Source organism: Balaenoptera physalus (genome assembly GCF_965194825.1).
Source record: "Balaenoptera physalus genome assembly, chromosome: 11".
Taxonomy (NCBI): domain Eukaryota; kingdom Metazoa; phylum Chordata; class Mammalia; order Artiodactyla; family Balaenopteridae; genus Balaenoptera; species Balaenoptera physalus.
The window spans coordinates 59,398,292-59,423,722 of record NC_138896.1 but is presented as its reverse complement, the minus strand read 5'-3'; the positions used below and the strand labels follow the sequence as shown (position 1 = coordinate 59,423,722).

Here is a 25,431-nt window from a genome sequence, read left to right as displayed (position 1 = left end):
AATGTATCATCACCCTTATTTTCAAATTATCTTTGGTCAGCTTCATGTTCGGTATGCCACTAAATTCTGCCAATTTCTTCTTTTATTTTTATTGTCTGTCTATCCTTTCAGTAGAAGCATCTTAGTGACTTTCTCTATTATTTCCTTTTTAATCAATATCTGGTTCCAATTCAATCTTTGTATGAATATCTTCTGAAAAGATGATTTTTAAGCTGTCAGTCTCCTGCTTAAAATCCTATGATAGATGTTAAAAACTGCTCTGCAAACATGTGTTACTTGCTTATGTATTCTCTTAATGTATTTTGAATCATTGTTAGTAAAAATTCATATTTGTAGCTTGTCTTGAAAAATTGGCCAATGTGGCAACCCTGCTCTTCCATTTCCATGTGTAAATAAAGGCAGAAGCTCTGTCGTAGCTTCATTTTTGTCTGGGTCACGAGCTTTCCAATCCATAAGTCCCTCCCATCTCCTCTTGTTTCCTCATAACTGAGAATTTCGGTTATAATACACAGAGGTTGGAATACTGCAGTTCTTAGGTCTGGTTCATTTTTGGCATTTCTGGTACCTCCCTGACTGTAGGCACCTCTGTTTGTGACCCCTGCCCTGTAGTAGCTCCCTATTATTAGTTGTTACAGACAATATTTTAGACTTGAGAGTAATTCTAGGTATCACGTATCTCACTTATTTTTCAGACACAAGGAGGGCCAGATGGGGTTTGATATACCTACTGACTGCTCATATTGAGGCAGTAGGAGTATTAGGACCAGAACCCTAGTTTGCTGCCTCCCAGGACTGTCCTGTTTTCAAAACTTATTTCTGTTTTTCTGTCCTTGGTGTTTCAGTTCTCTCAGCATGTATGGCTCTTCTCCACCTCAGCAGCCTTATTTATTTGTGATTGTCAGTAAATACTCTCCACTGTTGTTAATCAGAAACTTGCTCACTCTTGTTAGTTCTGGCTTAGCTTGTTTATGCCTCTGCTGTGCTGTTATTTCTTTTTGAAATCCTCTCTTCTTCTCCATGGTCCTTCCTTTCTGGGGTTTTTTTGGATTTTTTTTTTCTTTTTTATGGCTCTGTTGTGTCTTTTTGCTGTGTGCAGGCTTTCTCTAGTTGCGGCAAGTGGGGGCTACTCTTCATTGCAGTGCACTGGCTTCTCATTGCGGTGGCTTCTCTTGTTGCAGAACACAGGCTCTAGGCGCGCGGGCTCAGTAGTTGTGGCTCGTGGGCTCTAGAGCGCAGGCTCAGTAGTTGTGGCGCATGAGTTTAGTTGCTCTGCAGCATGTGGGATCGTCCCGAACCAGGGCTTGAACCCGTGTCCCCTGCATTAGCAGGTGGATTCTTAACCACTGCCCCACCAGGGAAGCCCCCTTCCTTTCTGTTTTAACGATTTACTTCCGATTTTAACATCTGGGAGCTTTGCAGATTAATCTCACCATATACTGAATTTTTTTTTACTTCATGATTCTTATACCCTTAAATATTAATAAATTACATTAAGTTGTTTTTGTTGGTTAGTGTTTTTTGTATGTTTCTCACATATCTACATATTCTCATATGTATAACTTTATCTTTTAATCTCCTAGCTCTTTCTGGTTATCCCTGTGCATTCACTGTTAGTCAGTATTGTTTTCACTTTGAACCCTAAGTGTTCATTATTTTTCTTAGTGAAACCTGAACTTGTTACTACTTGAGAGTCAGTGTGATATAATAGGAAAATTTCATCCCAGTTTTGCTACCATTTATTGAATGCCCACTTTTTATCCATTTACTGGGCTTCTCTACTTTACATATATGAAAGATTATTCTCAAATAATTGTTTCTAATTTGTATGACAGCTCTACAAGAGAGGCTACAGTATATCTGTGTGCTCTTAAAGAGATATAGTACTAGACTAAGAATCCCAGAGTTAGCTTTCTTGTTTTACTCCATCATAGATCTTAGCCAAACCATTTTAGGAGCCTTTCCATAAAAGGAGGGAATTGAATTAAGTTATGTGCTGAAGGTTTTTTTTGATAATGTTACCTTAGATATATGTAACTTGGGCTTCCCTGGTGGCGCAAGGGCGTCCCTGGTGGTGCAGTGGTTGAGAATCTGCCTGCCAATGCAGGGGACACGGGTTCGAGCCCTGGTCTGGGAAGATCCCACATGCCGCTGAGCAACTAGGCCCGTGAGCCACAACTACTGAGCCTGCGCGTCTGGAGCCTGTGCTCCGCAACAAGAGAGGCCGCGATAGTGAGAGGCCCGCGCACCACGATGAAGAGTGGCCCCCACTTGCTGCAACTAGAGAAAGCCCTCGCACAGAAACGAAGACCCAACACAGCCATAAATAAATAAATAAATAAAATTAAAAAAAAAAAAAAAGATATAGTACTAGACTAAGAATCCCAGAGTTAGCTTTCTTGTTTTACTCCATCATAGATCTTAGCCAAACCATTTTAGGAGCCTTTCCGTAAAAGAAGGGAATTGAATTAAGTTATGTGCTGAAGGTTTTTTTTGATAATGTAACCTTAGATATATGTAACTTGATGTGAGTGATATTGTTTTCCTTTTGGTACACTTAGGTTATTAACTATCATTACAGATATTTTTTATCTTTTTACATTAAAAGTGAAGTTTTAGGAAAATTGAGGTTCATGTTCAGTTTTAGACAAAGTATCAAAAAGAGTATGGACTCTATTAATGTAATTCTTTAATATATTTAAATTTTCTCTTGTGACTACATGTACTGTGGAAGAATTTAATGTTCATACCAAAAAAAAAAAAATACGATTTACATTTAACACCGATCACCAACCAAGTTTTTTGTTTTTTTTGTTTTTTTTTTTTGCCGCACCATGCAGCTTGAGGAATCTTGTATTTTGAATCATTAAACCTGCGCCCTAGACAGTGAAAGCATAGAGTCCTAACCACTGGACCACCAACCCTGGTTTTATGATTCCCCCAAGCCTGGTTTTATGACAACAGTAAAGGATTTCATATTTTACAAATCTTAAACAGATAGTTTTAATCCAAAATGGTTTTGTAGAAAGGGTATTAGAACAGTCAGGATGCCTGGTCATCAGCTTTGCATCTTGTAAAATGGTTTGCATCTTGTACAATGCTAAGAGAATAAAATATGCTAACATCTATGCTTCAGACTTCTTCCATGTTTCACTGTCCAAATTCCAGTCTATGATAGATGTATTTGTTTGTTTAACAAGTTCTTTTTGGGAGTTTACAGAGTGAAAAGCTCTATTTTGTATTCCCAATAATTATTGATTGCATGTTCATTATCTACAGATCTTTAAGGAATAGTGCTAACACTTCTGAATGGTTATTATGGGCTTGGCCACAGGTGCTTTTTACCAGTTTTACTTATTCTCTCACTAGCTGTGTGAGGTATAGACCTGTATCCCTCCTTATTTTACAGACAAAGAAACTTTGAAGTTAGAGGCGTTTACTATCTTGCATAATTAAATAACCAGTAGAGCTAGAAATAAATCTTGTTCTGTTTGACTCCAAGAGTTTATATGTTAAAAAGGAAAAAAATTATGAATTTTTTTGTTTAATTTAATAGCTGTAAATCTTAAGTTTATGTAGTGTGAGGTTTTTTGTTTTAGTTGTTTATGTTTTACAAATTTTAGTTTTTAAATTGAAGTGAGCCCCGTTTGGGCCAAAAATTTTTTTTTTTTTTTTTTTTGGCTGCGCCACACGGCATGCGGGATCTGAGTTCCCCAACCAGGGATCGAACCCGTGTCCCCTGCGGTGGAAGCACGGAGTCTTAACCACTGGACCACCAGAGAAGTCCCTTTATTTTCTTTTGGAGTTAAACTCTACCTCTCAGGAATGAAGTGTCTATTTTTTTTTCATTATTGTTACGTGGTTGTTAATACACACACACACACACACACACACACACACACACACACACACACACACACAAAACACCTCAGTCACAAATAAATGGAAGTAGTTATGACTGTAACCTAACACTGTGTAGATTACTTAAATCCTGATTTCACTATTTGCTACTTGTGCGACCTTGGTCAAAGTATTTAATCCCTCTGGGCCTTCTCTATCAAACGGGCCTACTCTGTTTCATAGGATTGTTATGAGGATTAAATGAGATAATTCAGTGCTTAGTACATAATAATATCTAACATTTACTAGTGTTTAGTATTGTCTTCTGTCAGAAGCTATCAGAATGAGTCCCACAATAGCCAATCCTGTAGATGTAGGTGAATTTCTCTAGTGTTAATAATACATCTAAGCAAAATGAGAAGGATTTATATTGTTTCAACTGACAGGTACTTCAGTTGCCTCATGATTAGGCTTATGATTTTTATGACAAGGACTTTGTTTTCTTACACAATCATTTCCTTGATTAAGCTTAGATTTTTGGGTGATCTTTCCATTTTGTATGGTTGGCTTCTCACTCGAATCATTTTCTTCCAGAAGGATGTGTTCCTTCTTTCCTTAAATGTTGTTGATTATTATATCAGTTCTGGTTGTTATGTTATAGACAATGTTAACATTGCAGAATACATTTGCATTACATTACATACACATTTAATTATATGTGTCTATAAATAAACTAGAGACACATTGAATGCTTACCCAGTGTCCTTCACTCTCTGAGTTGTTTACATATATTTCAGTAATCTTCTGAGGTGAGTACTGCTGCACATATTTATGGGTTGAGGAGATAAAGACAAAAAGATTAAATACTAATACTACACTGAGTGGTAGTGGTAATTTAAGGGATTACAAAAAGATAATTTTGACTATGAGATGTTTTTGTCCTATGGGCTGACTTTAGAAACCATAACCTCAGTTCTAGCCCCCCTCCCGTTTCCTTCCCCCCACACCCAATAGATGTGATTTCTTTGTGGTACTTTGTTGATTTATAGTTACAGCAACCTGTTTCATGAAAACTCTCTAAGAATGGACTCTAGCCTGCCTTTCCTGCCTCCTTTCATGGAATAGTGTCAAAGTCTTGGGCATAATAAAGAAAGACCTCAGTCCCATGGACCCATGCTTTGTTTTTGTCATTTGAGTAATATGTTGTACATATAGAATAATACATATCAAGCATGTACAATTTAAAGAATAACTATAAAACCAACACCTGCCTGTGCCCAGGTCAAAGAACTAGAGCTCTGCCAGTTCCTTATATGCTCCCTCTGCATTTCCTGATGACACCTCCCACCCTCTGCCAGAGATGACTGCTGTCATGACCTTTGGGATAATCTCTCCCTTGTTGGTCTGTAGAGCTTAACCGTCTATATGTATCTCTAAACAGAATAATATTAAGTTTTGCCTGTTTTTTGAACATTATTATTATAAGTGGATGTCATACTATATGTATTCTTTTGAAACTTGCTTCTCATTTATTTTTGATTGGACTCATGAGTAAAGAACTTGAAACAATTTGCTTACCTCATAACTTTTCATTTATGGAAATAATTGATGTTTGTAATTTTGTAAAATACAGTTTATAATGGAGATGAATTATAAATATTTATTCCTTTCCCCCTTAATTTCTCTAGTTATTGTAGCTTTAATAGACAGAATGGGAGATGCCAAAGACAAGGTTCGAGATGAAGCTCAGACTCTGATACTGAAGTTAATGGATCAAGTAGCACCACCTATGGTAGGCCTACATTTTAGAATTCAGATTTTGCTAATTAATGATTAAATAACAGTAAAGATAGATGGTAATCACTGCAAGTCAGTAAAACCCCAGGGACATAAAAGCTAAAATTTTAAACAGTAAATTATTGCTAATGCTTTAAAGAAGTTGAAATTTATGATAAAGTATCAATATTTAACTTTTTGATTTTTTGCTTTCCTTTTTCTGATTTTTCTATTCTTTAATGCTTTTTCAAAAAGCTAACTCATAGATTTAAGTGATTTGACAATGTACTGATTATATTATTTGTTAGGATTTTCTGGTTTTCGCTACCTACAAATAATACAATGTTCAGTGAGAAAGCTTATTTTGAGAACTGCTGAATGTTATATGAATTTCTGCAACTCTTACTGAAACAAGGAGAAAATTTCTTATTTTAACAGATGGTTACTAATTATATAAGACATATATTAGATGACGGTGACCTGTGTTTTTTGAATATGGTAGAAAAGAATTGCCCTTACGGACGTATTTTGAAAGAGGAGTAAAAATAAATTGACACGTAAAAGATTTAAAGAGTAGCTCATGTCGGGGGCTTCCCTGGTGGCGCAGTGGTTGAGAATCCGCCTGCCAAGGCAGGGGACACGGGTTTGAGCCCTGGTCCAGGAAGATCCCACATGCCGCGAAGCACCTAAGCCCGTGCGCCACAACTACTGAGCCCATGTGCCACAACTACTGAAGTCCGTGCGCCTAGAGCCCGTGCTCCACAACAAGAGAAGCCACCGCAATGAGAAGCCTGTGCACCACAACAAAGAGTAGCCCCCGCTCGCCACAACTAGAGAAAGCCCTTGTGCAGCAACAAAGACCCAATGAAGCCAAAAATAAATAAATAAATTTATTTTTTAAAAAAAAAAGAGTAGCTCATGTTAAGTGGGAAAAAAACCAGAATTTACAAAATATAGTGATACTATGTGTTATCATTTAAAATACAGTTTAAGAATTATATTACATATGTTTTATAAAAAATCCAAATAGTAGTGAAAGTAAACTTCCTCAGATTTTTTATACCATAGAGTATAAAGATATATGTATAATCCTTATAATTTGATGGGTATCCTTTGACACTTGCTTAGCAGTTCAAATTTTAACTTGTTTTTGACATGCTGTTATTATGAGTGCTGTAAAGAGCATACTTGTACATGTGTCTTTGGACATAAATGTAATTATAGAACAGAGTTCCAGAGACAGTGTTGCTGGATCAGGTTATTCACATTTAAGACTTTTTTGGTAAACTTCCAAGTTACCCTCCAGAAAGTTTGGCAGAGAGAAATAATATTAGTAGAACTGAATATAGAGTCCAGGGAGAATAGAGTCCAGGAGTAGGGGTTTGTGTGTATGTGTGAGAGTATGTGTGTATGTACACATTAATTTAGTAAATGGTAAGGGTGGTGTTTCTTAAATGTGGAGAAAGGATTGATTGGCACAATTGGCTATATGTTTAGAAAAACAAAGTTGAATTCCTTCGAATAACAAACCCATATAATTGTTTTAGATTGTTTGTATAGGTTTATCTATGCTTTTTCAAAAAAAAAAAAGATTATAGTGGGTAGCAATAGAATGATTATGTTTCTGTATTTGGATCCAGTGTTAAAAGGAAAAAAACCCCTGAATTATAAAATGCTGAAAAAGCCTGTTCCATGTGACAGTCTGTACTAGTTGCTAGGCAACATTGGACTTTTTAAATGCTTACAATACTACTAGGCTTATAATGGTAACATTGTTATTGAAGGTTTCTAAAGTTTAGAAGAAATTATATGTCTTTGGAGATTTTAAAGTTTTTAAATGTTGGACACAGTTTTTCTGAGAATAATTGAAATCTAAAGTGAAAGATATAAAATAAAAATTAAAAATGTGATTAAGATATTTAAAAATGGGTGAGAACAGCATCAGTGCAAATTTGGCTTAGAAAAACTTGTAGAGAAATCTGTGGGAAAATTTAGCTACCAGTAAGGTTGGTAGTAAAGTTGAGAATAGATAAAAGATTATAACATGAGTAATTTAATTTTTTGTTATACATGTTTACTTTTCTTTCAAATAGTACATTTGGGAACAGTTGGCTTCTGGTTTTAAGCACAAGAATTTTCGATCTCGAGAAGGCGTGTGTCTGTGTCTTATTGAAACATTGAACATGTAAGTTTTATGATTACTGGAGTGTGTTTTTCATTTTTCTAAAAAAAAAAGCAAAATCCATTTCACAAAGCTCAAGGAAAGCTATGAAAATAACAAATTTTAAATAGTTATTAATTTATCTCTGGCACCAGAGTTTTTTTATTTGATAGCTTTATCTGTTAATTTTTTTATATGTATGTTGTTATCTTTCATGTTGTTAATTTAAAATTATTAGTCATTGGTAAGAAGAGTTTCTTTTTTTCTCTTTAGTATGTTAATAGTTGCCACCCAAATAGATGGTCATATAACAAATACGCTGATATAACTTAGGATCTACCTCTGTTCTGGACCCAGTTTGGAATTTTTTTAAACTCAGTGGTATTTCAACAGTTGTAGCCATTTTCCCCAGCCCCCTTTTGCCAGTTGGCCCTAGGTTTTCTAGAGCAATGCAGGTGGTTACCAAAATCATAGACTGAATAAGACTCCCCCAGGTAACCAGACAGTGAAGCTGACAGCAGTGTGCAGAGCTCTGACAGCATAGATGCCACAGAGCTCAGAACTCCAGCCTGAAGAAATTGTAAACTAGGGCTTTTGTTCTCTTTCTGGATTATTTTTTCAAGTTTTGTGCAACAAGATAGGTAATATATAGTAGCTTTCAACTTATTTTGTAGTGTTACTTCCTTTTCTCTAACTATACCTTCATTTTATTTTCTTTTACTCCTCTATGGTCCTTTCTGCCATCTAGAGCTTGTAAGTGCATTCAGTCTGCACAACTTTCATGGTTTTTGGCTGTCTTGTCATTTGCTTTCAACCCATGACCTCATCAAAATATTAATAAGCATAAATAAAGATCTTTTAATTTACTTATTGTACTGGAATGCAAATTTGTTTGAGACCCAGAGTCTAAAAAAAACGGTATTTTAATGCAAAAGCTCAAATTTTCTAAGTGATTGATAGGTTGCTAGGTTTAAGAGTGCCATTGGTTGAACATTTTGCTCTGTTGGATCATGTGTTGACAGTTTTCATTGTCAGTCATGATTATTCAATTTTACATATCTCACATTGTTTAGAATTAGGTTTTGCTTGTGTCTCATATCCTTCATGTTTTAATGATGTGTGCCCATGCTCTCCACCGTATTTGTCTTATTGAGACAGATAAAAGTATAAGGATATTTTGTTTACTGTTTGATTAAAACCAAATTCTCTTTATTTTTTTTTTCAAATTATATTTAGTTTTGGAGCTCAGCCACTAGTCCTCAGCAAGTTGGTACCACATTTGTGTATCCTATTCGGAGATTCCAACAGTCAGGTAAAATTTTATCTACATTTAAGCACTGACTAATTTTTTAGCCACCTCTTGTTTTCTAATGCTCTTATTCCATTTTTAAAAAGAAGAGAGAGGGTGGAGGGGGGTGGTAAAATCAAGATTCCACTTCATTTTTTTCTTTTAAAGTCTACCACATTCAGTTTTTAAGAATACATTATATTCACAAACGTAGCTTAAGTTTGTTAGCTGTTTGGCTAGTATTAAGGATAGATGGGACTTAAAGGATAGTTCTTGAGTTTGAAAGATTGAGTAACAAAGAACCTGAATTTCTTTATCTAGTCCTCCTATAAGCTAATTGTGAGGGCAGATTGTCAGCTTCCTTTTCATTCCTGCATAACAACTTTTGCAACAGTCATAACCCTGTTTGTGCCAGTGGTATGTCACTTGTTGGAAATTTCATTCCCTGAGCTTCAAATACTATAGGCATAATACAGGGGTGTGTTCTGGATCTTGTCCTTTGTGGTGGAGTTGAATCTTGGCTGTAACCCTTTTGGCACAGCTTGGGCATTTGGAATGACCCTGGATATTTCCTTGCTTTTAGGCCCTAGCTCTGCCTCTAGAGGTTTGTAGAGAGTTCTACTGTCTCTTCATTTGCCCTTCGACAGTGAGCTATGCAAAGGAACTAAAAGCTGTCTTCGACATTCCTGTCTTTAGGCCACATTTATTTTTTCTTTTAATTGTGGTAAAATATTCACAACATAAAATTTACCATTTCAGCCTTTTTTAAGTGTACAGTTCATTGGCAGTAAGTACACTGACATTGTTGTGCAGCCATCACCACCACCCATCTCCAGAACTTTTTCATCTTCCCAAGCTGAAGCTCTCTACCCATTAAACAATAACTCCTCATTTCCCCCAATCCTTCAGCTCTTGGTGGCCACGTTTTACTTTCTCTCCAAATGAATTTGACTACTCATAAATGTGGAACCATACAATATTTGTCCTTTTGTATCTGGCATATTTCACTTAGCATAATGTCTTCACGGTTCATCCATGTTGCAGCATGTGTCAGAATTTCCTTCCATTCCTGTTTAAGGCTGAATAATATACCATTGTATGTATATACCACATCTTGTTTATCCATTCATCCATGGATAGACATTTGGGTTGTTTCCACCTTTTGGCTATTGTGAATAATGATGCTATGAACATTGGTGTATAATTATCTGTTTGCGTTCAGGCCACATTATTGAAAGGCAGTTTTATTCTACGAAAATATGTTAACCACGATAATGATTTGTAAGTCATACAGTTATTATTAGTTCTTTATACAATATTATTACAAATAGAAGATTTTTTAAAAGCCACATTTATTTACATGTTTCTTAGATTTCTGTAAAACTTTTACAAGGTTTCTCTAGAGGTTTCTTGGCAGGTCGTCTTGGTTTTTGTTAATGACCTGCCATAATCTCCCAGGGGTTTAGAGGCATTAAAACCAACTTGGAGCTTCAAGTTGGTCTGTGAATTTAATGTTACCTTGAGGTGAAGTATTTTATTGTATCTCATGTAAGTTTTTTTTTAAAGTTCTGAATTATTTGGCAGGTTAGAGATGCTGCAATATTGGCTGTGGTGGAGATTTATAGACATGTGGGAGAGAAAGTGAGAGTGGACCTTTATAAGAGAGGAATTCCCCTTGCTAGGTAAGTCTTGCTAAATTTATTTTTTTGCCAGTGGTTTCAAAGGTTTTAATTTCATGTGCTTATTTAAAATAGGTTCAATTTTCTGGAATGCTTTAATATTCAAAAGATATAAAAGGACATATAGGTTATTACTGTTTAAAAAATTATTAAGATTCTATACTGTTCTAGACAGGATAGTATAATGAACCTTCATGTACCTATTATCCATCTTCAATAATTAACTTGTGGACAGTTTTGTTTGTTACACCCTTACCTACTTACTCTTGTCCTGTATTATTTTCAAGCAAATCCAACTCATAACATTTCACCTGTAATTATTCAATATATTTCTTTTTATTTTATTTAAAAATTTTTTTTCACTGAAGTATAGTTGATTTACAGTGTTTCAGGTTTAGAGCAAAGTGATTTAGTTTATATGCATATATATACATATATATAATCTTTTTCAGATTCTGTGCCATTATAGGTTATTACAAGATATTGAATATAATTCCCTGTGCTATACAGTAGGTCCTTTTTGTTATTCAGTATATTTCTAAAGGGAAAAAAAAATCTTTTTTCCAATCACAACCACAATGCAATCATCACACCTTACATTTTTTTGCAAATAATTCTGTAATATCAAATATCCAGTTAGGGTTCAAATTTTCATAAATGTCATAATGTTTTATAAATGTTGTATGTATATATTTTAACAGTTTGTTTGAATCAGTATACAAATAAAGTCCAACAATTAGTTGATATGTATTACAAGCCTTTTTAAATCTTTGTGTACCCCCAAATACTTTTTTCCTTGTGTTTTGTTTGTTGAATAAGTTGGGTAGTTTACCCTGAAAGGTTTCCCATATCCTGGATATTACTAATTCTTTTCCTGTGTTGTGGTTTAATGTGTTCTTCTGTCTTTATATCCTTTAAATTGGTAGTTGGATCTATAGGCTTGATCAGATTTTCGGTGGAGGGTGGCAGGAGGAGCAAGACTACTTCATAGGTGGTGGTGTGTTCTATTTACATAAGTCTCATCAGATCTGGCTGCCTCTCTTACCACGTAGATTATTTCCAGTATGAATTATTTTTTAGGTAATAAGGTTGTCTAAAAAATATGCATTTTGTTTACTTATTTATTCATTTGCTTTCTACTTCCAGGGTTAACAAGAATTTTATTTGAATAAATTCTGTATCATTTTATGAAAGAAATGGTATTAATGTATATTGATATATTTTGTGTGAGTGTATATATATATGTTACATTATATATTTTTAAATTTATATTGAGATTATGTTTTTTTAAAGTATTTAGAATTTTTATTCAATTTTGACATTCATACAGAATAGTGCATAAATTGTAAGTATGCAGCTCTGTAAGTTATCACAAAGTGAATACACACATGTATCTACCACACAGGTGAAGAAGTAGAACATTACAACATTCCAGAATCCTCCCCAAATCTTTCTTAATCCTTGTCTTTTCTCTCCTTCCCAGAAGTAACCATAATCCTGACTCTATCACCATACGTTAGTTTTGCCTGTGTTTGAATTTTATATAAATGGAATCATATAGTGTATATTTTTTGTGTCTTGCTTCTTTCAGTTAACGTTATCTCTTTAAGGTTCATTTGGGTTGTTGGATCCAGCTATAGTCGTTCATTTTCATTGCCTTATAGTTCTCCTTTGTATGAGTAGGTCATACTTTATGAATCCATACTGTTGATGGACTTCTGAGTTGTTTTCATTTTGGAGCATTTATGAATTAATGTTGTTAGAAACATTCTTATGCATGTCTTTTGGTATACTTATGTATTTGTTCTCTTGGAATATATTTGAATGGAATTGCTGGGCCATAGGGTATGTTTACCTTTAGTTGATATTCACAGACAGTTTTCCAGAGTGGCTGGAATACTGGATGATTTCATTTATATGAAATGGCCAGATATGGCAAATCTATAGATAGGAAGTTAGATTAATGGTTGCATAGGATTGAGGAAATTGGGAGGAATGGGGAGTGACTGCTGATGGGTACAGGGTTGTTTTTTGGGATGATGATGACATTCTGAAATTGATTGTGTACATCTCTGGCTTTATATTAAAAACCATTGAATTGTGCACTTTAAAGGGGTGAATTATATGGTATGAGTTTTATCTCAATAATTGGCTGTTATAAAAAAAGATAAGTTCTGAGATACCTAATTACCTCTTTCATATTGTACTTGCGATTTATTATTATGACTCTAAACTTAAATATGGACTTTGGATAGAGTTGCTTTTCCAGTTTTATCCTAGTGCTTTACTGTTCTCTATCCTTTTCCTGAATCAGAACCTTCCAGAGCTTTACAGGCCTCTATTCTTTGGCCTCCTAAGTTGTGTTTTGGATATTCCAGCCTCTGTTGTATTTGTCTTCTGTTGAATTTCCTAAATTCTTTTTCTTCCTGAATTACTTAAAAGATCCCAGTCTCTTCTTTCTGCTCTTACATTGTTCCTTTCCTCCTTTTCCATCAGATTATATGTGTAATGATCCTCCATTATTAATAAGCTTGTTTTTCTAAATAGCTATATTATTATTTTATAATAGCTTTTTATTATTTCTTTTTCCTTTCTTTCTCCCTGTTACTGTTATATTTGCCTGGTATTTCAGTTGACCCCTCTTCCCATTAAAGCTGCCTGTATCTGCATTCCTTGCTGTATATTTTATCTGTCCCACCTCATTCCTTACCAACCCTCTTTTCTCTCAGAGCTTCCAGCCCTTAGTTTCCTACTCCCTTTTTGCTACTGAATAGCTGAGTGTTAATTTCATGCTTCTTAACATCTTGTTCTGCCTTTTTCCCAGAGAGCTTTCCTAAATCCTCTCCTTTCTGTTTCTGGGCTGTCTGGTCTTCATTCTGAAGTCCCATCTTCCAATTCCAGTTTTCCCTCCCAGGTCTCATCTTGTCCATCTTGTCTCTGGGCAGCCTGTCTAGTGTCTGCTCAATTCTCTGGAAGGTAACTACTTTGTAGGATGAAGGGACCGGTGTCTTTTTTTTTTTTTTTTTTTTTTTTTAATTTATGTCATACATTTATAGCTACTTTATTTATTTATTTATTTATTTTTGGCTGTGTTGGGTCTTCGGTTCGTGCGAGGGCTTTCTCTAGTTGCGGCAAGCGGGGGCCACTCTTTATCGCGGTGCGGGGACCGCTCTTCATCGTGGTGCGCGGGCCTTTCACTATCGCGGCCCCTCCCGTTGCGGGGCACAGGCTCCAGACGCGCAGGCTCAGTAGTTGTGGCTCACAGGCCCAGCTGCTCCGTGGCATGTGGGATCTTCCCAGACCAGGGCTCGAACCCGTGTGCCCTGCATTAGCAGGCAGATTCTAAACCACTGCGCCACCAGGGAAGCCCGGAACCTGTGTCTTTTGACTGCAGTGCTTTCAGATGTGTGAATATTTGTTGAATTTAATGGGGGTGAGAGCTGAGGTTAAGGTTTAGAAATCCCATTATAAGGAATTCCTAGAAGGTTTTCAACTAAAAAAAAATTTTTTAGACCAAACAGTATTTTCATCCTCAGTTTACAAGTAAAAAATGACAGGATGTAGACCAAGGCTTAACTAAGGTTTTAGAAGTGAAATCATGACAGAACCCTTGATGTGAGAAAAACATTTGGCAATTAAAGACTTAACCCAAATCTCTAAGTCATAATTTAAGAATCATAGTGGGACTTACCTGGTGGCACAGTGGTTAAGAATCCGCCTGCCACTGCAGGGGACACAGGTTCGAGCCCTGGTCCAGGAAGATCCCACATGTCACAGAGCAACTAATCCCGTGTGCCACAACTACTGAGTCTGCACTCTAGAGCCCGTGTGCCACAACTACTGAAGCCTGCGCGCCTAGAGCCCATGCTCCACAACAAGAGAAGCCACTGCAATGAGAAGCCTGTGCACCGCAACGAAGAGTAGCCCTAGCTCGCCGCAACTAGAGCAAAGCACGCGCGCAACAGCGAAGACCCAACACAACCAAAATAAATAAAATAAATAAATTTAAGAAAAAAGAATAAATCGTAGCATGATATAATATTGGAAAGTAAAAAATAGTGCTGTCAGCATGATCCCATGATCATGGTCTGAAAAAAATTTATATATAATATGAAACATCGGAAAGCATGCAGTTAAATAAGTTCTCTGGATGGTGGGATTGTGGTTTTTTTCTTTGTTCCTATTTATATTTCCTAATTTTCTTCTATAATGAGTGTACATTGCTTTTGTAATAAGAAACACTTTTTTTTAAAAAGTGAAAGCAGAAGTGTATTATTCTGAATATAAAATCAGAAGTGCTAATAGAATTGCTGTTGAATTAAAATAGGTTAACAGGAAAAACATCAGATTATCAGTCATATCAGCATCACTTTAATTTCTGACATATTTCATTGTTTTTATGTTTGCCTTCAGTTTCCTTAGCATGATTTTTATGTACTTTTTAAAAATGTCTTGGTTACTGAGTAGATTCATTATAAGGTTGGAACTAAAGTATTGGGTTGGCCAAAAAGTGCCTTCGGTTTTTAAGTAAAAATAAAAGGCACATTTTTCATTTTCACCAAGAACTTTATTGAACAGCGTACTCACCCTTTTGTTCCACTACCTTCTGCCATTTTTCAGGCAACTTCATAATTCCATCTTGCCAAAACTTTTTATCTTTTTGAGCAAAGAACTGTTCCAGGTGCCTTTTCCAGTCTTCCAGGGAGTGGAAATTTTTTCCATTAAGAGAATTTTGTAAAGACCTAAATAAATGGAAATCCAAAGGTGCATTGTCTGGTGAATACAGCAGATGAATCAGAACTTCCCAGCCAAGCTGTAACAGTTTTTGCCTAGTCATCAAAGAAACATGCGGTCTTGTGTTATCCTGATGGAAGATCATGCATTTTCTTTTGTCGCTTTTCGTCGAGTGCTGCTTTCAGTTGGTCTAATTGGGAGCAGTACTTGTTGGAATTAATCGTTTGGTTTTCTGGAAGGAGCTCATAATAGAAGACTCCCTTCCAGTCCCACCATATATACAGCATCACCTTCTTTGGATGAAGACTGGCCTTTGGTGTGGTTGGTGGTGGTTCATTTTACTTGTCCACGATCTCTTCCATTCCACCTTATTGTACAGTATCCACTTGCCATCGCCCATCACAATTTGTTTTAAAAATGGAACATTTTCATTATGTTTAAGTAGAGAATCGCATGCAGAAATACGGTCAAGAAGGTTTTTTTCGCTTAACTCATGTGAAACGCAGACATCAAAGTGATTAACATAATCAAGCTGGTGCAAATGATTTTCAGTGCTTGATTTGGATATTTTGAGTATGTCAGCTATCTCCTGTGTTGAGAACAATGTTGACTGGTCTCAATTAATGTCTCGATTTGATCGCTGTCAACTTCAACTGGTCTGCCTGACCATGGAGCATAGTTCAGCAAGAAATCTCCCGCATGAAACTTCGCAAACCACTTTTGACATGTTCGATCAGTCACAGCACCTTCTCCATACACTGTCCAAATCTTTTTTTTGCATTTCGGTTGCGTTTTTACCTTTCTTGGAATAATAAAGCATAATATGCCAAAAATGTTGCTTTTTTTCTTCCATCTTCAATGTTAAAATGGCTACACAAAAATATACCAATTTTGATGTCTTTTTTTAAATGCACGCTGATATGACAGCTGTCACATACAGTCTAACAAAATTGTTTCAAATGAAGTTAAAGACAACTAAGTGCTACTAGAGCCATCGTATGGAAAAAACCGAATGAACCTTTTGGCCAACCCAATATTTTTGATGAGTTTGGGGAAATAATTTTATGATGAAAATATGAAACTGCTTTGTGTGAAACTTATCTTTTTTTAAAAATTGAGGTATAGTTGATGGTACAATATTATATAAGTTTCGGGGGTACAACATAGTGATTCACAATTTTTAAAGGTTATATTCCATTTATGGTTATTATGAAATATTGGCTATATTCCCTGTGTTGTACTATATATCCTTGTAGCTTATTTATTTTATACATCGTAAACCCCTACCCTTGAAGGTTACCTTTTCACAAATATACCTGTGAGTGTGTAGAGTGCTACCTGTATTTGACTGCTTTGCTCTACTGAAGAGATGCATTTTGTGTCTGCTTTCAGTGAGTTAATTGTAAAAGAGAGTTGTATAGAGCTAACTGAATCCTTGGAATTGTTTTTTCTCAGGGAGATGCTGAAGGACATTGTTTCTAATTAAAACTGTATGTAAAACAAACAAATAAAATTTATTCTTTATTCCCAGATTAGAAATGATACTTGGCAAATTTGATGAAGTGCAAAATTCAGGTGGTATGATTTTGAGTGCCTGCAAAGGTAAGAATAATTAAGTTATTCCAGTTCTCAAACATTTCTAAGATTATTTAGCAAAGTTTTAGACACTAAAATATGTCTTCAAGTCAACTATTATATCACTGATTCAGCAAATTTGACTTTGTGGCTTAAAACTTGTTTAGGATAACAAAGTCTTTACATCCTGCTGATCATTACCTATCCTCTGACTCTTTTGGAGTAAGTGAAAATTTAATAATGGGTTAATTGTGTAAAATGATGCTATTCTTTTGCCTTATATTTGGTATCTTCTGGGTTGAAGATATGATGACCCTCTTGCCTTCTATGGTCTGTGCACAATATGTGTTTTTTACTCCCAGAGTAATTGTGTTTTTTTTAATTTATTTTTTTAATTGAAGTATAGTTGATTTACAGTGTTACATTAATTTCTGCTGTACAGCACAGTGACTCAGTATATACATATATGCTTTTTTTTTTTGGCTGTGTTGGGTCTTTATTGCTGTGCACGGGCTTTCTCTAATTGCGTTGAGTGGGGGCTACTCTTCACTGTGGTGCACGGGCTTCTTACTGCGGTGGCTTCTCTTGTTGCGGAGCACAGACTCTAGGCACGTGGGCTTCAGTAGTTGTGGCACGTGAGCTCAGTAGTTGTGGCTCGTGGGCTCTAGAGCGCAGGCTCAGTAGTTGTGGCACACGGGCTTAGTTGCTCCACGGCATGTGGGATCTTCCCGGACCAGGGCTCGAAGCCGTGTCCCCTGCATTGGCAGGCGGATTCTTAACCACTGAACCACCAGGGAAGTCCTCTACATTCTTTCTCATTTTCTTTTCCATGATGGTTTATCCCAGGATATTGAATATAGTTCCCTGTGCTATACAGTAGGACCTTGTTTATTCATTCTATATATAATAGTTTTCATCTACTAACCCCAAATTCCCAATCCATCCCTTCCCCACCTTCCCTCCCCCTTTGTAACCACAAGTCTGTTCTCTCTGTCTGTGAGTCTGTTTCTGTTTCATAGATAGGTTCATTTGTGCCGTATTTTAGATTCCACATATAAGTGATATCATATGGTATTTGTCTTTCTCTTTCTGACTTCACTTAGTCTGATAATCTATAGTTGCATCCATGTTGCTGCAAATGGCATTATTTCGTTCTTTTTTATGGCTGAGTAGTATTCCATTGTATATATGTACCACATCTTCTTTATCCATTCACCTGTCGATGGACATTTAGGTTGTTTTCATTGTAGACTTTTTAATGATGGCCATTCTGACTGTTGTGAGGTGGTACCTCATTGTAGTTTTGATCACTAATAATTAGTGATGTTGAGCATCTTTTCATGTGCCTCTTGGCCATCTGTATTGTATGTCTTCTTTAGAGAAATGTCTGTTTAGGTCTTCTGCCCATTTTTCGATTGGGTTTTTTTTTTGTTTTTGTTGAGTTGTATGAGCTGTTTGTATATTTTGGAAATTAAGCCCTTGTTGGTTGCATCGTTTGCAATTATTTTCTCCCATTCCATATGTTGTCTTTTTCTGTGTGTGTGTGTTTTTTGTTTCTTTTAATGGTTTCCTTTGCTGTGCCAAAGCTTGTAAGTTTGATTAGGTCCCATTTGTTTTTATTTCTATTGCCTTGGGAGACTGACCTAAGAAAACATTGGTACGATTTATGTCAGAGAATGTTTTGCCTATGATCCCAGAGTAATTGTTGTAGTTAGATGCTTTTAGTAGAAATTGTAGGGTTGATTACTCTGTTACACCTATGTGTAGAGTATCAGTGATCATACTAGTGAAGAGACACAGCCATAGGAACTTCACCAGTATAATCATTTTTGGCTTCTTAATTAGAATGAGACCAAATTGGAATTCAAGGAGGTTTGGAGTTGGTATCTGGCATTTATTTGATCTTTTGGTTGCTCTTCTTTTTGTAAGGTTGCTAAATTGTGTTTGGTCTTATTGGGTAGCATTTACCTTCAATCCTTAAGTATTAATTAACCATATATGTGAAGAATATATTCTATTTCCAAAGATAGTATAGGTGGTTTTTCTACCTGGGAAAGTAGGTTCATATTAAAGATAGTATGCTTAGCTTAGTAATGTGCATGATGTTGGAGAAAAAATTTGGTGTATGAGTTATTATAGTCAAATAATAGGAAAGCTAGTTACTAATATAATTTGGTTCTCTTTTGCTGGATAAACCGAGACCAAGCCTTGTTGTATTGCAGGAAGGCAGATGGAGTGAGAGAATTTAGTGTTAAAAAGATTGTGTCTACCCTAATCTAAACTTAGTTACAGAAGCATAAATTATCTTCAGCACTACCAATCCTCACCCTGATTGCCAGCTGTTTCTCACTCCTCTCCTCTAAATAGGTGTTTTAAGTACCTTGTTCTTATTTTTCCAGCCGTTACCACTGTCCATTTCCATAGAAACCAGAAACAGCAAGAAGATGGAGAATTGTTAAAATTACTTGAATTAAGACTTGTGTGTTTTCATATCATTTACACTACATACTCATTTATGTATTCCAGAGTATGTAGTTACAGCCCTATGAAGAAAAGTATAATGTGTACTAAAAATTTAAGATATTTATTATTTGGATATGGTTTATTTTGAAAGTATTGTCCTTCTTGTATTTTGTGAGGTTATTTCTGTTACCTTCAAAATAGAAGATTTTTTTTGTTTCCTATTCTTTTAGCTCCCATTTCTTTTTCTTTTCATTATCTCTCCACAAACAGGGACGTTTGGGGTTAGTATTTGGCATTTATTTCTCTTGGAGAGAGTTTTCAGAAACCTTTCTGTTTTGGAGATTATAATCTGAATATTGCAAGTATAGTCAAATGTGAACGTTAAAGTGTATAATATACTTATTGGTGTGTAAAAATTGGTCATGATTATTTTGATGACAGTATTAAGCTGTCATTGAAAAATACTTTAATGGCTCTGTTAATAAGGGACGAGACTAGAAGAGGAAAGCCCATTTATCATGTTGGTAGGTCCCAGGGCCCAAGCCTCTTTTTCCCCTTGTCTTTATTCTCTTTCAGTGATTTAATCCAGCCCAAAAGCTTCAAATGATAACTATTTGCTGATGAGTCCTAAATATGTAGTTCTAGCCTTTATTTATCTCTATGTGCTCTAGATCTGGGAGCCTGTGGCCTCAACAACATTTCCATTTGGATGTCTAAGAGACATCTCAGGGTTAACAGGTCCAAAAGTTAAAGCCTGTTGTCTCTTCCTTTCCCTCAAAACTGTTCTTCCCCCAGTTTACCCATTTCAATCCGTGGCACCACCATCAGCTCAGGCTAGGAAATTTCCTGATTAGAATTAGTTAGCGTTGACCTCCCATTCTAACTAGTCATTTTTGCCTCTGAAATTCTAATATATGCCAAATTTGCTTATTTTTTTCCATCTCCACTGCTAAAACCCTACTCTAAGTCTCCTTTAGCTTTTACCTGCATCACTGCAATAGATTTCTGTTCCATGTTTGACCCCTGGAATCTGTTTTCTACCCAGAAGTGAGAGTGGTCTTCTTAAAATGTAGACGGATTATGTCACAACAGTGAAGAAGACAGGACAGTTAAAGTTTTTTGCCTCGAGGAGCCTACATTCTAGTGAGAGAGATAGATCATAAACAAGTAAACAGGGGCTTCCCTGGTGGCGCAGTGGTTGAGAATCTGCCTGCCAATGCAGGGCACACGGGTTCGAGTCCTGGTCTGGGAAGATCCCACATGCCGCGGAGCGACTAGGCCCGTGAGCCACAATTGCTGAGCCTGTGCGTCTGGAGCCTGTGCTCCGCAACAAGAGAGGCCGCGATGGTGAGAGGCCCGCGCACCGCGATGAGGAGTGGCCCCCACTTGCCGCAACTGGAGAAAGCCCTCGCACAGAAACGAAGACCCAACTCAGCCGTAAATTAATTAATTAATTAATTAATTAAAAAAAAAACAAGTAAACGGATATCCAGAGTGATTACAGTTGGTAATGGAAGAAATACAACTACTCTTTGTTTAATGAATTTAATGAAATTAACTTAAATTATTCCTTAAAATCCTTGCTGCTAAGCGAAAAGCCATTAAACGAAAAAGTTATTTCTTAATTTCTCCTAACTAACATTATGTTATGTTTCATCCCAACCCAAGATGCTTGAATAATTTTCACAGGTAGAAAAATACATCAATTGAGCACTGAAAACAAATTTTTATAACTAGCAATTTGAAGGCAAATAAATAGTTTACACCTAAAATAATGTAATGAAGTTTTATTCGACTCCTTTTTTATTTCTGCACAATTTTTCCCCACATAATTTTCAGTCCCTGTTGGCTCATGGTTATTGTGCACTCAAACTAAAACTTGAAAATAAAGTTATAGACCAGGAAAACATTTAGGACAAAATAAAGGCTCATCATGGAAAATTGTGGAAATAGTTCATGCACACAACAGATTGAAGAGCTATTAAAGATACTACCTCTTTTCTCTCTCACTTGGTGTACATATGCAAAGCAAATTATTGTGAGTTCACCCAAACATGGCATTCTATTCGGATTTGTTTCATCTGATATTCTGTGACTAGAAACTATTATGGTAAGTAAAAATTTTTAGTGTGTCTTTGCCTGAAACCATAATAATGAAATATCACACTTCTTTCATATATTCATTGAGGGTGTTTGGGGATGAAAAAATCATTTTACTAAATACAGACAAAAACAAACAAAAACCCAGAGGATTTGTTGTAAAGGTGGTATAACTTTTTAAGAGCCACTGCAGTTAAAAGTTATCATCTACACAGTCATTAAGTGAAGTAAATAGGGTATGGAGATGTGAAGTAACTCAGTGATGCCACTTTAGATAGAATAGTGGGGCAAGCGTCTCTCATAGTTGTCATATTTGAATTGAGACTTGATAAAGGAAAATGAGCTAGTCATTGGATACATGGTAGGAAAAATGCTTTGGGCAGAGAAAATGTGACCATAAAGGCCGAGAGGTGGAAAAGGACTTAGTATATTTGAAGAAAGGAAGGAAGGCCAGGACTGACTGGAGCCTAGTGAGGCTAGGGCTCTGTTGGAAGGGAGACCGTGTATGAGAGAAATTGGAAAAGTAAGCAGGAACCATTATATGAGGGTCTTGTAGGCCTTGGGAAGAGTTTGGTAGACTTCTGGGAGTAGGAAGGGTTTTAGGTTGGAGAGGCATGTGGTAAGTGAGAGTGACATGGCCCAACACTATCTTACATACATTTATTGTTCGGAAAAATTGTCTGTTTCTTTATTTCCTCTTCCTTCTGCCTCTTCTCCCCTTATGCATGTCTTGATATATAACTTTACATCTCATGCTTTTGTCTCTGATTTCTTTCATGATTGCCATATCTACGCTTTTAAGTTTTGATTGAACTCTTTGACTTGATTTTCTAGAGCATTAGTTCAGCACACTCAAGAACACAAAGTAAATTCTATTATCAGAGATTTGAGCATGTCGTTTAATTTGGGAATAGTGAGAAATGCATGGCATTTTTTTTTTTTTTTGTCGAGGGTTTTTCAAGCCTGACTTTAATTCTTGTATTATAGAGTAAGTTAGGCAGAATCCTTAAGTGCAGTGGAATTAGCTCTGCTATTAGAAGGAAACTGGATTTAAAATTAATCAAATCATGGCTGAAAGAAGGCAACACCAGCCCTGTAGGAAGGAAAACACTGAAAGTTGCAGGCCCCCCTGTGATTATGGCAGGGTCTGGTGTTTTCTAGACAGGCTCCTATGCTAACTGAGATATAAACACGGACGTGTTGGTGGCTGTGACTGCAAGTCTTTTTCTTTTTCACTGAAAAAACCATATGTAATTCTGATTTGTCAAGTGTGTGTAGGACCTAATGCAGTCTTGGCATGTAATCATTGTAAAATATTTCCCAGCTTCTCTCTTTAAAAACAATTGCTAGGAAAAGCATTGTTTTAGGAGGCTGGCAATAAACTAAACCACAGAAATTAGGCTTTGAAATTACCTTGATATTTGGCAAAAGAGGTAATGAGGTAACTTGCAGTCTAGTTTATAACATACCCTTTGGTGAAAAGCAAAGCAGCCCTTTTCTTAGGTTGATTTAAAAATGTATCTGTTTGTGACCATGAGCTCCAGGGCCTTCTTGGAGCTTGACAATGTGCTGATGGCTGTGCAGCTTGGATGGAGGGTGCTCCGTGTCCCTGCAGCTGCGCACTGGCCAGGTTCTGTCTCCTCCACCAGAAGCAAGCTTTGTTCCGCGTGGCCCTGCCGTCTGCATACAGAGCAGCCTTTGATGGGCTGCCTTTGACGTGATTTGTTTACGGCAGCCAGAAATGCTTCCTGCATAATGAGAGCAGTTAATCATGGAAACTGGGCTCTTCCTGTTTGTGCACTTCTAGCAGTCTTCTGTTGTAAATATTAAAAGGTAACGGCAAAAGGATGAAAACCTTTTAAAAAGGCACAAATCAGTTAATTCATCAGATCATGTGATTGCTACTGATTACATGGGTATCTTTAGGGAAGCAGAAAATGATTGCTGAACACATGCCTTGTGTTTTGATGATTGCATTAAAAGTCCCCCAGTGGGATGGCATTTATTGGCTCCCAGAGCTTTTCTGACATTAAATTTCAGGCAGCCAGCACAAGGAGAAACACCGTAACGTATATCTAATCTCATATGTGCAGTTAAAGAATAATCTTGATCAAGCTCTGCTAGGCTTTGCTAAATAGACGAGGGCTTTCAGCAAGACCCCAGACTTTTATTTTGAAGTGGAGTAGCAGCTGTTGGCTATTGCGGTGCAGAGCTGCAGCGGCCTGGGTCACACAGAGCTCCGGGTGTCTGCAGGGTGTCTGCAGGCTGCAGGCCGAGCCCAGTGGCGCAGGCACCGAGCTGCATTTATTTGCTGTGCTGTTTGACCTGTTGGTTTGAGAGAGCTCCCTGGACCATCTGAATGGCTATGGGAGATGGTGAGTAAGATTTATTTTTCTTTTTTTTGCTTGTGCTATACACTTCCTTTTAAAGTGACAGTCATCTGCTGTGTAAGAAATATATTTCTCCCTAAAGAACGAAGGACACTTTGTGTGTGTATGTGTGTGTGTGTATACACACACACTCGTATGTTCATGTGTGCACGTGTGTGCGTACTTGTCATTTGGTATCTTTTTCTACTTGATATGTCTGTATGGGATCTGGCAAATATAAGATGACAGTTTATCTTGCAACCCAAGCAAACCCTCTGTCTTTGGTGGTGGATATAAAGGGATGTTGGAAGAAACATGGAATAATGTAAAAGCTTTGAAGAGAGAACATGGCCTTTGGAAGAATGACAGATTTGGCAGGAAGGTTTAGTTGCTAGCTTGATATCTTTCCTGTTGTATTTGACAACAAGTAGAATTCTGTGGTGATAAAGTATATAAAGAAGCAAAATGGCTTGCCATGGACACTTTCAATTGATATGCTTGTGATTTGTCAAAGTCCCTAGTAAATAGTTCTCTAGAAAATATTTAGTCTTTTACAAATTCTATACAGGTATAATTTGATCAAAAATTGATTTTGCCAGTGTTTTATTGTGATAAGAATAATTTAAAAAACATATGTAGTGCTGTATAGTTTTCCAAAGCACTTGAGTATACTTATTGTACATTAATTCCTAAAGTACAAATAACTGTGAAGCGTACAGAGTATTTTGGTATTTCCATTTCACAGATTGGGAAACTAAGGCTTGTTGAGATTATAAGTCCCAGATCCAGGCACAAAGCAAACCAGAATCAAATCCGGAGCCTCAAATGTGCATTCAATATTGTCCTTCATGACACTTAATACTTGAGCATTTTTTTTCATTATTAAACATTTTGTTAAGATGCTTAGAGGTATAGTTTATAATTGCATCAACACCAGAGATGTGTACGAAGGGGAATTTGAGATTACTTCAAACATGTTTTGTGTATTTTTCACTACGTTCTTTAGGAAGACTGGTCTGTATTTGGGAGTTCTAACTCTAACAGTTTCAGCCTCCTTTTATGACTGTATAATGACTTCTCTCTAAGGAGTTTGTCCCCTTGGGACAATGAGGAATAGGGTGCAAACTTATCAAAAGGATGATATTGGTAAACAGTCATTCAAACTTTTATACACATGTTAATGGAAATATGATACTAAATCTGGTTTTGCGTATTGTTATAGTTTATCCCAAGAATTTACATAAATGTTTTATATGTCCTTATAGAAATAAATAACAATATAAACTTCTAATTTTTAAGGCAAAAGCCATCAAAATTAACAAATTAAGTTTTCATATACTTAATGGCATTGCCAAGTTTGTTTGTTTGATTGTTATTTCTAAACCTTAATTTACAAGCAACTCTAAATATTGCATTTGATTTGGGTCGTATCCAGATTTTATTTCTTTT

General features: G+C 36.3%; 1 protein-coding gene across 28 annotated transcripts in view; it reads left to right on the top strand.

Moving 5' to 3' along the window:
* CLASP2 (cytoplasmic linker associated protein 2) overlaps window positions 1–25,431 on the top strand; it is a 176,764-nt gene that overhangs the window by 15,194 nt on the left and 136,139 nt on the right. For 27 of the 28 annotated variants that reach the window (XM_082411763.1, XM_082411766.1, XM_082411776.1 and 24 more), the window contains exons 3-7: window positions 5,526–5,629; window positions 7,707–7,798; window positions 9,011–9,086; window positions 10,647–10,744; window positions 17,007–17,077. In XM_082411763.1, the coding sequence (XP_082267889.1) occupies window positions 5,526–5,629; window positions 7,707–7,798; window positions 9,011–9,086; window positions 10,647–10,744; window positions 17,007–17,077 (441 nt within the window). Of the gene's footprint in view, window positions 1–5,525; window positions 5,630–7,706; window positions 7,799–9,010; window positions 9,087–10,646; window positions 10,745–17,006; window positions 17,078–20,804; window positions 23,989–25,431 lie in introns of those variants that run through there. The other variant, XM_082411784.1, reaches the window with a different exon arrangement.